The sequence below is a fragment of the Chiloscyllium plagiosum genome, unplaced genomic scaffold, assembly GCF_037043375.1.
Source record: "Chiloscyllium plagiosum isolate Xiang-an unplaced genomic scaffold, Cpla_swu_hap1 HiC_scaffold_3, whole genome shotgun sequence".
NCBI classification, from domain to species: domain Eukaryota; kingdom Metazoa; phylum Chordata; class Chondrichthyes; order Orectolobiformes; family Hemiscylliidae; genus Chiloscyllium; species Chiloscyllium plagiosum.
Window position 1 is genome coordinate 1,274,199 of NW_028270141.1, and position 13,854 is coordinate 1,288,052.

The following is a 13,854-nucleotide window of genomic DNA, read 5'->3' on the forward strand; positions in this document are numbered from 1 at the left end:
ATTTCAAATATTAGGTGTCTTCAACTAGAACCATTACATTTCCTTTTTAGAATTGTTTCCTGTCTTTATTTGATGCTGCGTTTCTATCTTTATCCATTCTGTCCCTTCCTGTTGCCTCATCACCTGGTGCCAATGCCCATAAACAGAAATCCATTCACTCACACTAATCACTGTGCTACTTCTTTAACTTCTTGACTATTATAACCTGATGCCAATTTGCCTGTCACTGAGGAAGTAATCTAAGCATTAACTTGGAAATTCTGCATTTTAATTTAGCTCCTAACAGTTCACATTTTTTTCAACAGAATCTCCTTCCTAGTCCTGTCAGGGACATTGTATCAGTGTGCAGCACTGGCTCTTTCCCCTCCCTCTCCAAGTTCCTCTCCAGCCCTGCAGAGATGTCTTTAGCCCTGACACCGGGTCAGCAGCACTGCCTTAGGGGCTCCTGCTCACAGCTGCAAAGAACTGGATCACTCTCTATAATGTTACTGTCCCCTACCACCGCCACGTTCCTTTTATGTTCCCACACATTAGAATGCCTTCCCTGTACCACAGTGCTGTTCACTCATCATCCCTGAATCCCCACTCTCGACTGCACAAGAATCTTGTAATTGTTCGATGTTGGAGAGTTGCAGGGGCTGACGCTCTTCAAGTGCAATCCTGCCTGATCTGCAGTCACATGTCCTTCCATGATGTGGACAATGTCTGAAGCACAGACTCCAGCTCCTTAACTTGGATCCAAATTTCCTTCAGCAACAAACATACACCACCAAATAGTTTGCACGAGATCCCTTTGGTGTCCAGCAGCTTCCACATGCTGCAGCAGCAACACATCACCCATCCTGCCAAAACTATGGTGTTTGATTTTATTTATTAAGTACTTCTTCTGAATTCCTTGCTTTTTACACTTTACTACTGTTACCTTTTTAAAAATGTGCTAATATCAGTCTTAAACTTAACTAGCTATTTTAAAACAAGGGAGAAGATAAATATTAGACACCTAGACACAAACTAATGATATCATTCTTACTTTAAAGACTAGAAATATTCACCAATCCTACTGACTGTGACTCGTGTCACACTGTTTGTGATTGTTGCTGGTTTCACTGCAGTTCGGCTTTTCCAACCACATCTTTTATCATCTCCCACTCACATTCTGGAGAGTTTCCTTCTTGCTGTAAACCTTAGTTAAAACATTCAAAAGCAAAATACTACAGATGCTGGAAATCGGAAATAAGAACAGAAAGTGCTAGAGAAATTTAGCGGGTCTGGCAGCATCTGTGGAGAGAAAAACAGAGTTAACGTTTCAAGTCTGATGTGACTTTTCTTCAGAGCTCAGGTGTTAAAACACCTCTGTACCAATATCTCACTTTGAGACAAATTCAGAGTTTCACTCACTCAGCCTTTGTCTCACTCAGCTGATCTCACCTGCACACAGACTGTGCTCCTTTCTTGTGTGCTCAGGGATCCACTTGTTTGTCCATTCCAATAACCTTTCCTCATAACTTATTCCACAAATCCTGTGTTTTTGGAAGACATGACCACAGAAGGGCAATGTTTTTAATCCAACTGAGCTGGTCCCTTTGAAGGAGAACACAGAGCCGGTAAAACTGGATAGCATTATTAATAATCTTGAAAAGAAAGAACAAAACCACTTTCATTTGTAGGACCAGCTTCACAACCCACAGTACTTTAGAGCAGCTGAACTGTGGTCATTTCTCATGTAGGAAGTACAGCAGCTAATTTGCATACAGCAAGATCCCACAAGCATCAATGGGGTAATCTTTTTGAGATGTCAGTTCTGGAATGACTATTAGCCAGGACAGAGAAGATAACATCCCTGCTCTAAGGATCTGAGGACTGGGGGGCATCAGTTTAATATATCATCTGAAAATCACTTCCCTCAGTGCTGCACAGTTTAGATTGTGTACACGCAGGATTTTTGCAAGTGTTTGGAATAAACTATTTTATTAAGATAATGCTGCATGCAGAAACGAAGGCTATATTAATGGTGATATCTTATATTCTAGGTCCAGGCCGGAGCGCAGAGTACCTTCCTCCTCCTCCTTCTCCTCACTAGCTTCAGGCTCACAACTGTTCTCTCATTCACATGGGGTGGTGCCACAATGAGGAATATTCGCTTAGCTTTGCCTGCTCTCACTTTCCCTTCCTTTCATCCCATCTCACTGTATCTCTGTGTTAAAGGGGTTTGTCTCTCACCTTCACTGAATATCACTGGATTCAACAGTATCCCACCAGTCTGTCTGCTTGCTGCATATCCTTCATATTCTGATGCTCAGTATTGAAGAGACATATTCTGAGACCTGTTGAAGGGATTGTTATTCCATTCAGGCATTATCGAAAGTTATAAAAAATGTTGTCTGCACTGCCAAGCCTTCAAATTGTTTCATAAGAGGATTAATGCTTGAATAATTGATTTTTTTTCTTATTTTCTTTGCCGAGCCTTGAACTTCATTCCCATCTCACCAGTATGAAACACCCCACATTTACTTTGAAATCCTGACCTGAAGGAAGATGTTGGTTCTGTAATGTAGCAGGTTGTCTGCTATGTTTGTTTCTAAGAACAATAATGTTGCTTTGTGAGCTTGTTGGACTTTGTATCCTAATTAAATTGATGTTCCTATTACTCCGAAAAGGATTTCAAAATATTTACTCCCAGGTATTGCTGTGACTGAAAACGAAGGAAGTTTACCTTATTGTGGATTAAAATAAATACAATGTACTCAAGGACTTAAACCAACATTTGCATGACTTCATCTTTTTTCCATGAAGACTGAGGTTGTGATATAAATGAAATTATCCTGGTACAGGTTGATCATGGAGATCCTATCTTGTGCATAAAACATTGCTGACAATGACCAATGACAAAGTAATATTCTTGTATTTGTCCCACGCTATGTAATAAGCAAATTCTAGCTGTCACCTCTTTAAACAATTAATGTCAATACATTTTGGTAAAGATAAGGAAACTGGTATAATGAATGCAATCATGATATTATTGACATGCTTAGATGGTTGCCTGACAGTTTTAAATATCTAAGTATTACATTAATCTATTGCTGTTTATGGAAGTTCTTGTGCATTGAAGGCTAAAAAACAATCAAGTCTATGGTGAGAACCTCATGGGCAGCGTTTTCCCTTTCCTGGGCTTGACAGGCAGGACATAGAACATAGAACAATACAGAACAGGCCCTTCCGCCCTTGATGTTGCACCGACCTGTGACCTAATCTAAGCCCATCCCCCTACACTATCCCATCATCATCCATGTGCTTAACCAAGGATTGTTTAAATCTCCCTAATGTGGCTGAGTTGACTACATTGGCAGGTTGGGCATTCACGCCCTTACCACTCTCTGCGTAAAGAACCTGCCTCTGACATCTGTCTTAAATCAATCACCCCTCAATTTGTAGTTATGCCCCCTCGTACAAGCTGATGTCATCATCCTCAGACTTTCACTGTCTACCCTATCTAATCCTCTGATCATGATGAATGTTGGAAAGGGAAATACTCACACCTTTCACATTATCACAGTGATTCAGTGCTAGGCAAGTAGCTTCTTGAGAAACATTCTCAATTCAGATCAGCTCCTTCGATTGTCAGAGACCCATTGAAGGGTTTCAATGAGCCACTAGTTTGGTCACTTGCCTTCCCAGCAGGTGAAAAAGAAATGGCTAGTTCCCTGACCAGGGAATCCGGGTAATTACCTGCTGGGTGGTGTGTGACCCTCCATCATGCCTTAACTTGGGTGCATTTTGGGGTGGGGTTGGTGTTGACAGCTAGCCTCCTGCCTTAGCCTCTGAACCCCTTTTCCCTGTTTCCATGCCCCACACAAAAGAAACCACTTGTCACCATTACAATCCCTAATGCCTTCACAACCTGGGCTTCAGGTGAGTCAGGGAAATAGTCACACCTAGAGTTGCCCATCCCTGCACTGAATCTCAGTCTGTGTTTCTGGGATTTGGGAAGAAACACAAGGTTGAGGAGTAGCAGTATTAAGGAGCTTTCTGCTCAAGTGGTCCTGTGTCTGAGTATAAGGGTGATATTGTCAAAGACGGCTTCACCATCTTTTTGGTTCTCAATATCTGCGCAAAGTGTTCACACTTCGAGTATTCCATTGAAAGGCAGAGAGAAATTTAACCATGACCATTTCAGCTGCGACTTTGCCTGCCCCACCTTCACAGCTGTGAAGGTCAGAGTCCTAGGAAAGGAGGTAAAAATGGCAAATATATCCCAGTTAGTGAAACTAATGCAGAGGCAGTGGATTTTCTTTGAATCAAGCAGATTGAAGGTTTATTGGATTAAATTTGATTTGCATTCCGCATACTTCTTGTCTTGAGAGCTTTGTTGCTGGGGTTTCCCAACCTGAATTGGGTAGAATTGGATGAAATTCTGGGCCATGGTCTCTCTGCTGCCTGGAAAATAATCAGGTTCTCCTGACAGAGTGGGGGCAGGGGGATCACTGCAGGGGGGTCACTGCAGGGGGGGTCACTGCAGGGGGGTCACTGCAGGGGGGTCACTGCCCGGGGGTCACTGCAGGGGGGGTCACTGCAGGGGGGTCACTGCAGGGGGGTCACTGCCCGGGGGTCACTGCAGGGGGGTCACTGCCCGGGGGGTCACTGCCCGGGGATCACTGCAGGGGGATCACTGCAGAGGGGGCACTGCAGGGGGATCATTGCCCGGGGATCACTGCAGGGGGATCACTGCAGGGGGGTCACTGCAGGGGGGTCACTGCCCGGGGATCTCTGCAGGGGGATCACTGCAGAGGGGGCACTGCAGGGGGATCATTGCCCGGGGATCACTGCAGGGGGGTCACTGCAGGGGGGTCACTGCCCGGGGATCTCTGCAGGGGGGTCACTGCAGGGGGATCTCTGCAGGGGGGTCACTGCAGGGGGGTCACTGCAGGGGGATTTCTGCAGGGGGATCTCTGCAGGGGGGTCACTGCAGGGGGGTCACTGCAGGGGGATCTCTGCAGGGCGATCACTGCAGGGGGGTCTCTGCAGGGGGGTCACTGCAGGGGGGTCACTGCAGGGGGTTCACTGCAGGGGGATCACTGCAGGGGGGTCACTGCCCGGGGGGTCACTGCAGGGGGGTCACTGCAGGGGGGTCACTGCAGGGGGATCTCTGCAGGGCGATCACTGCAGGGGGGTCTCTGCAGGGGGGTCACTGCAGGGGGGTCACTGCAGGGGGTTCACTGCAGGGGGATCACTGCAGGGGGGTCACAGCAGGGGGGTCACAGCAGGGGGGTCACTGCCCGGGGGTCACTGCAGGAGGGTCACTGCAGGGGGGTCACTACAGGGGGATCACTGCAGAGGGGTCACAGCAGGGGGGTCACTGCCCGGGGGTCACTGCAGGGGGGTCACTGCAGGGGGGTCACTGCCCGGGGGGTCACTGCCCGGGGATCACTGCAGGGGGATCACTGCAGAGGGGGCACTGCAGGGGGATCCAATGCCCGGGGATCACTGCAGGGGGGTCACTGCAGGGGGGTCACTGCCCGGGGATCACTGCAGGGGGATCACTGCAGGGGGGTCACTGCAGGGGGATCACTGCAGGGGGGTCACTGCAGGGGGGTCACTGCAGGGGGATCACTGCAGGGGGGTCACTGCAGGGGGATCACTGCAGAGGGGTCACAGCAGGGGGGTCACTGCCCGGGGGTCACTGCAGGGGGTCACTGCCCGGGCGGTCACTGCCCGGGGATCACTGCAGGGGGGTCACTGCAGGGGGGTCACTGCAGTGGGGTCACTGCAGGGGGATCACTGCAGGGGGGTCACTGCCCGGGGATCACTGCAGGGGGGTCACTGCAGGGGGATCACTGCAGAGGGGTCACAGCAGGGGGGTCACTGCCCGGGGGTCACTGCAGGGGGGTCACTGCAGGGGGGTCACTGCAGGGGGATCACTGCAGAGGGATCACAGCAGGGGGGTCACTGCCCGGGGGGTCACTGCCCGGGGATCACTGCAGGGGGATCACTGCAGAGGGGTCACAGCAGGGGGGTCACTGCCCGGGGGTCACTGCAGGGGGGTCACTGCAGGGGGATCACTGCAGGAGGGTCACAGCAGGGGGATCACTGCAGAGGGGTCACTGCCCGGGGGTCACTGCAGGGGGGTCACTGCAGGGGGGCCATTGCCCGGGGGGTCACTGCCCGGGGATCACTGCAGGGGGTCACTGCCCGGGCGGTCACTGCCCGGGGATCACTGCAGGGGGGTCACTGCAGGGGGGTCACTGCAGGGGGATCACTGCAGGGGGGTCACTGCCCGGGGATCACTGCAGGGGGGTCACTGCAGGGGGATCACTGCAGAGGGGTCACAGCAGGGGGGTCACTGCCCGGGGGTCACTGCAGGGGGATCACTGCAAGGGGATCACTGCAGGGGGGTCACTGCCCGGGGCTCACTGCAGGGGGGTCACTGCAGGGGGATCACTGCAGAGGGGTCACAGCAGGGGGGTCACTGCCCGGGGGTCACTGCAGGGGGGTCACTGCAGGGGGGTCACTGCAGGGGGATCACTGCAGAGGGATCACAGCAGGGGGGTCACTGCCCGGGGGGTCACTGCCCGGGGATCACTGCAGGGGGATCACTGCAGAGGGGTCACAGCAGGGGGGTCACTGCCCGGGGGTCACTGCAGGGGGGTCACTGCAGGGGGATCACTGCAGGGGGGTCACAGCAGGGGGATCACTGCAGAGGGGTCACTGCCCGGGGGTCACTGCAGGGGGGCCATTGCCCGGGGGGTCACTGCCCGGGGATCACTGCAGGGGGATCACTGCAGGGGGGTCACTGCCCGGGGATCACTGCAGGGGGGTCACTGCCCGGGGGTCACTGCAGGAGGATCACTGCAGGGGGGTCACTGCCCGAGGAACACTGCCCGGGGATCACTGCAGGGGGGTCACTGCCCGGGGATCATTGCCCGGGGATCACTGCAGGGGGGTCACTGCCCGAGGATCACTGCAGGGGGGTCACTGCAGGGTAGTCACTGCCCGGGGGGTCACTGCCCGGGGATCACTGCAGGGGGTTCACTGCAGAGGGGTCACAGCAGAGGGGTCACTGCCCGGGGGTCACTGCAGGGGGGTCACTGCCTGGGGGGTCACTGCCCAGGGATCACTGCAGGGGGATCACTGCAGAGGGGGCACTGCAGGGGGATCATTGCCCGGGGATCACTGCAGGGGGGTCACTGCAGGGGGGTCACTGCCCGGGGATCACTGCAGGGGGGTCACTGCAGGGGGGTCACTGCAGGGGGATCACTGCAGGGGGGTCACTGCCCGGGGATCACTGCAGGGGGGTCACTGCAGGGGCGTCACTGCAGGGGGATCACTGCAGGGGGGTCACTGCAGGGGGATCACTGCAGAGGGGTCACAGCAGGGGGGTCACTGCCTGGGGGTCACTGCAGGGGGGTCACTGCAGGGGGGTCACTGCAGGGGGATCACTGCAGAGGGGTCACAGCAGGGGGGTCACTGCCCGGGGATCACTGCAGGGGGATCACTGCAGAGGGGTCACAGCAGGGAGTTCACTGCCCGGGGGTCACTGCAGGGGGGTCACTGCCCGGGGATCACTGCAGGGGGATCACTGCAGGGGGGTCACTGTCCGGGGATCACTGCAGGGGGGTCACTGCCCGGGGGTCACTGCAGGAGGATCACTGCAGGGGGGTCACTGCCCGGGGATCACTGCCCGGGGATCACTGCAGGGGGGTCACTGCCCGGGGATCACTGCCCGGGGATCACTGCAGGGGGGTCACTGCAGGGGGTCACTGCCCGGGGATCACTGCAGGGGGGTCACTGCCCAGGGGTCACTGCAGGAGGATCACTGCAGGGGTTCACTGCCCGGGGATCACTGCCCGGGGGTCACTGCAGGCGGGTCACTGCCCGGGGATCACTGCCCGGGGATCACTGCAGGGTGGTCACTGCCCGGGGGGTCACTGCAGGGGGTCACTGCCCGGGGATCACTGCAGGGGGGTCACTTCAGGGGGATCACTGCAGGGGGGTTACTGCAGGGGGGGTCACTGCAGGGGGATCACTGCAGGGGGGTCACTGCCCAGGGATCACTGCAAGGGGGTCACTGCAAGGGGATCACTGCAGGGGGGTCACTGCAAGGGGATCACTGCAGGGGGGTCACTGCAGGGGGATCACTGCAGAGGGGTCACAGCAGGGAGGTCACTGCCCGGGGATCACTGCAGGGGGATCACTGCAGGGGGGTCACTGCCCGGGGATCACTGCCCCGGGATCACTGCAGGGGGGTCGCTGCCTGGGGGTCACTGCAGGAGGATCACTGCAGGGGGGTCACTGCCCGGGGATCACTGCAGGGGGGTCACTGCCCGGGGATCACTGCAGGGGGGTCGCTGCCCGGGGGTCACTGCAGGAGGATCACTGCAGGGGGTCACTGCCCGGGGATCACTGCAAGGGGGTCACTTCAGGGGGATCACTGCAGGGGGGTTACTGCAGGGGGGGTCACTGCAGGGGGATCACTGCAGGGGAGTCACTGCCCAGGGATCACTGCAAGCGTGTCACTGCAGGGGGATCACTGCCCGTGGATCACTGCAGGGGGATCACTGCAGGGGGGTCACTGCTGGGGGATCACTGCCCGGGGGTCTCTGCAGGGGGATCACTGCCCGGGGATCACTGCAGGGGGGTCACTGCAGGGGGATCACTGCCCGGGGATCACTGCAGGGGGGTCACTGCAGGGGGGTCACTGCCCGGGGGTCACTGCCCGGGGATCACTGCAGGGGGATCACTACATGGGGGTCACTGCCGGGGTATCACTGCCCGGGGATCACTGCAGGGGGATCACTGCAGGGGGGTCACTGCCCGGGGGTCACTGCCCAGGGATCACTGCAGGGGGATCACTGCAGGGGGGGCACTGCAGGGGGATCACTGCAGGGGGGTCACTGCAGGGGGGTCACTGCAGGGGGGTCACTGCAGAGGGGTCACTGCCCGGGGATCACTGCAGGGGGATCACTGCAGGGGGATCACTGCAGGGGGATCACTGCAGGGGGTCACTGCAGGGGGATCACTGCAGGAGGGTCACTGCCCGGGGGTCACTGCAGGAGGGTCACTGCAGGGGGGTCACTGCCCGGGGATCACTGCAGGGGGGTCACTGCAGAGGGATCACTGCAGGGGGGTCACACCAGGGGGGTCAATGCCCGGGGATCACTGCAGGGGGGTCACTGCAGGGGGATCACTGCAGGGGGGTCACTGCAGGGGGGTCACTGCAGGGGTGTCACTGCCCGGGGATCTCTGCTGGGGGATCACTGCAGGGGGGTCACTGCAGGGGGTCTCTGCCCGGGGATCACTGCAGGGGGGTCACTGCAGGGGTGTCACTGCCCGGGGGGGTCACTGCCCGGGGATCTCTGCAGGGGGATCACTGCAGGGGGTCTCTGCCCGGGGATCACTGCAGGGGGGTCACTGCCCGGGGATCACTGCCCGGGGGTCACTGCCCGGGGATCACTGCAGGAGGATCACTGCAGGGGGGTCACTGCCCGTGGATCACTGCCCGGGGATCACTGCAGGGGGGTCACTGCCCGGGGATCACTGCAGGGGGGTCACTGCCCTGGGATCACTGCAGGGGGGTCACTGCAGGGGGGTCACTGCCCTGGGTTCACTGCAGGGGGATCACTGCAGGGGGGTCACTGCCCGGGGGTCACTGCAGGGGGGTCACTGCAGGGGGATCACTGCAGGGGGGTCACTGCCCGGGGGTCACTGCAGGGGGGTCACTGCCCGGGGGTCACTGCAGGGGGGTCACTGCAGGGGGATCACTGCAGGGGGGTCACTGCCCGGGGGTCACTGCAGGGGGGTCACTGCCCGGGGGTCACTGCAGGGGGGTCACTGCAGGGGGATCACTGCAGGGGGGTCACTGCCCGGGGGTCACTGCAGGGGGGTCACTGCCCGGGGGTCACTGCAGGGGGATCACTGCAGGGGGGTCACTGACTTATGAAAATGAGGGAGGAAAAGGTAGTGATTAACCAGAAAGGAGGCATGTTTGACCCAATGAACTCTCAGTAGTTGCAGCTGTTTATTTTTGTATTACCTTGGATATTTATTCTTATATAATGCACATAAATCTCTTTTTCCTGTATCCTATGAAATAAGGAACATTATCTGTCAAAACTCTGCAAGCATTTTGTTTCTGTACATTGTCAGATTCTATAAGCTGTATATAGCATCAGTCATCATCTCCTTACATTACACCAAGTAGAATGTACAGAGTAACTGTGCAATGGATACAGTATTATAATCTGCTGACTGGTTACACTCATTTGGTTCAATTTGGAAAACTACCAAAGATGAAGGATCATTTGGATTGTCTAGGTTATGGAAATATTTTGGAAGATTCTGAGGACCAGGTAATCACTTCTGCAGTGCAGATGGAAGCATTGCACATGGGAACCCAGTGGGATCTCCGTGTAGGAGACTGTGAAGGAGTTGTGTGGTCAATGGAAGCATGCACCAGGCAGTTCCCCTACACCTGGAACTATCTGAAAGTCGCTATTGAAATCAGAGAATTCAGAGGGTTCTGCTGCAGGTCTGTAAATAATTACTCAGGAAACATTAGACAATCAAAACCTAGTCTAATTCCTGAGTAATTGTCGAATGGATCTCCCCAATTACACCTCCTCAGACCCTGACCCCAAACCTTGTTTAACCCCCAGGATCCAACCCCCCCCCCCCTCTACCACAGGAATATTGTATTGTCCTTCTACCACTGCCATCTGAAACACAGCCCATGCCCTGCAGGATCTATTATCTCTACCTACTCTGAATATTCTATCACTTACCTTCCTCTCTTGTCAGTGTGCCCTGATACCCTACTCACTGGTAGCTTACTTAACTGGTACTCTAATCCCTACCTACCCAGCATGCTGACCTCATTTACTGTACGTACTTAACCTGTCAATGCAACTTTCAGTGTTACTGTCTGTGATGCTGTATCTCTAAATTACAAAGTACAGTAGCTGACTGCTGTGAAAAAACAGGCACAGTTTCCCTAGCCCTGACTGTTCTCCACAATAAGACACCTGTGACTCCACATTTCAGAAGGAGGCTTGAATGAAAATTCCTGTCAAGATGTGGAACTTTCACTGTTTAAAAAGGAGTGGAGTGGAACCTGTCTCAGAAAACCTGGTTTTAATTTTCTTGTAGTAATGAGGAACAAAAACAGAAATTGCTGGAAAAGCTCAGCAGGTCTGGCAGTTTCTATGGAGCAAAATCAGGGTTAATGTTTCAGATCGGGCGACCCTTCCTTAGAAGCCTGATTTACAGTATCCGCCGTTCTGTCAGTTTTTATGGAATAATGAGTGTTTACATAGTCATAGATGATTATTAGTGATAATTAATAAATATGTTAATCACATGGCATTCCTTCATTTAATTTGGAGAAGTTAGGTTAACAATTCCATCAAAATAGATGGGGAAGATCATTTCAAAACAGTGCCTGATCATCCATTGTATTGGCTTTAATTCAATATACAATCACAAGTAGATCATTTAATCTGCTAATAGAGAATGACCTTAAATGAATATTAATCCCTTTCGACATATTGTCCACTTCTTCTCCCATTTCAGCTGTTTTCACTTTCAGTTTGGTTAAATTGAAGGTGTTTATTTATTGAGATCACTTAATTGCCAAGATATCACACCTTTGCAAGGAATATCAAAGACAGTCTATCAAAGACTCAGTTCCTATTAAAACTCAGCCTTAAAGCGTCCATGTAGTTATTGAAATGAGTATGCATTGCATAGTTAGGCTGGGTTTTACACAGCAGGATTGTTGCCTTGATTCTTGGTTAGCTGTCATAGCAGTTGAGATGCCTAGCTGTATGAAGACAACTAGAAATAACCAGAAGTAACAGATACAACTTCAGAGAGGTTTGGGGGGTGTTGGCTTGTGAAGGCCATACTGTCTTGGTGTTAAGTGTTTATCATTTTACGAACAAGAGTATTTTTACAGTCAGTCAAAGTTGATAACTTTCACTGGTTGAGCCATGGTGAGTTTGTTAAGTACAAGTAATTGTTTCCAGTATAACACAATCACTTGAAGAAGAATCTTCACCTGAGACTATACGTTTTATTGCACAAAGGCCTTCATGCAACCTTCTGTCAAATGTTAGCTTATGAACAGTAAATCAGACAGGACCTGTAGTGGGTGGAATCACACAACGCAGCAAATATTCAAGAATTCAGGTGATACTCGTAAGGGAAACCTTTTTCATTTAACACCATTCTTCTAGGAGCAAACATTTGGAAAACAAGGAGATGTAACAGTGTAGATTAATTTTAGCAAAAATGCTTCCTTACTCTAACTTCCTTTCAACCTTTTTTAGTCACTCAAGGAATGTGGGCATCGGTGACTGTTCCTAGTTGCCTTTGAAAGGCTGTTAGTGAGCTGTGTTCTTGAAATGCTGGAATCCCTGTGCTGTAGGTAGACCCACATGCCCTAAGTGAGGGAGTTTCAGGATTTTGATGCAGCAACAGCGAAGGAACAGCGATATATTTCCAGGTCAGCACGGTGAGTGGCTTGGAGGGTGTCAGCCTGGGGGTGGCATTCCCATTTATTTGCTGCTGTTGTCCTCATTGATACTGGTGTAGTTTTGGATGGTACTACCTGAGGACCTTTGGTGAATTCCTGCAGTGCATCTTATGGGTAGTATACTGTACACTGCTCATATTCAGCCATGGCGGTGGAGGGACTGGTTCCAGTGCTGATTTAAGGCTGCTTTGTCCTGAATGGTATCAAACTTTTTGTGTGGTGTTGGAGCTGCACCCATCTTGGCCAATCAGGAGTATTCCATTTCCCTCCTAATGTTCCCCTTGTAAGTGGTGAACAAGCTTTAGGAAGCCAGGAGGTGAGTTATTCACTGCAGGATGCCTCACCTCAGACCTGCACTTGTAGCTACAGCATCCATAGAGGTGAAAGTGAGGACTGCAGATTAGAGTCGAGAGTGCGGTGCTTGAAAAGCACAGCAGGTCAGGCAGCATCCGAGAAGCAGGAGAATCAACGTTTCGGGCAAAAGCCCTTCTTCAGGAATGAGGCTGGGAACCGAGTGGATGGAGAGATAAATGGGAGGTACGTAGATGAAGGCCGGGGGGGTGGGGGTGGGGGAGGGTGGTGTAATGGTGATAGGTTGGAGGGGAGGGTCGAGTAGATACGTGGGAAGGAAGATGGACAGGACAAGGTCATGAGGTCGGTGCTGATCTGGAAGTTGGAACTGGAATATGGTGGGATGAGGGGACATTTTTTAGATTAGATTCCCAACAGTGTGGAAACAGGTTCTTTGGCCCAACCAGTCCACACCAACCCTCCAAAGAGTAACCCACCCAAACCCATCTCCCTCTGACTAATGCACCTAACACTACGGCAATTTAACATGGCCAATTCACCTGACCTGCACATCTTTAGTCTGGGAGGAAACTGGAGCACCTGGAGGAAACCCACGCAGACACGGGGAGAGTGTGCAAACTCCACACAGTCACCCGAGGTTGGAATTGAACCTGGGACCCTGGTGCTATGAGGCAGCAGTACTAACTACTGAGCCACCGTGCCATCCCAAGTTTCTTTTTAAGATCAGATTACCTACAGCGGAGTGGGAGGGGGAGTTGAAATGTTTGGTGACGGGGCAGTGGGGTTGATTGCTGCAGGTATGCTGGAGAAGCACAGAGCACTTCAGAGATCATCTCCTGGACCCCACCATTCCATGGCCGAACACTTCAACTCCCCCTCCCACTCTGCTGAGGACATGCAGGTCCTGGGCTTCCTCCATCGTCATTCCCTCACCACTCAATGCCTGGAGGAAGAATGCCTCATCTTCCGGCTTGGGACCCTCCAACCTCAGGGCATCAAAGTAGATTTCACCAGTT

The 13,854-nt window shown here is 53.2% G+C and overlaps 1 protein-coding gene across 2 annotated transcripts in view; it reads left to right on the top strand.

The window, feature by feature from the left end:
* Nucleotides 1–4,343, top strand: part of kif3ca (kinesin family member 3Ca) — a 281,442-nt gene extending 277,099 nt beyond the window's left edge. For both annotated transcript variants that reach the window (XM_087976905.1, XM_087976909.1), the window contains exon 9: nt 2,031–4,343. In XM_087976905.1, coding sequence (XP_087833031.1) covers nt 2,031–2,130 — 100 coding nt within the window. In that variant the 3' untranslated portion in view covers nt 2,131–4,343. The remainder of the gene's footprint in view (nt 1–2,030) is intronic.
* Nucleotides 4,344–13,854: the final 9,511 nt, after the last annotated feature.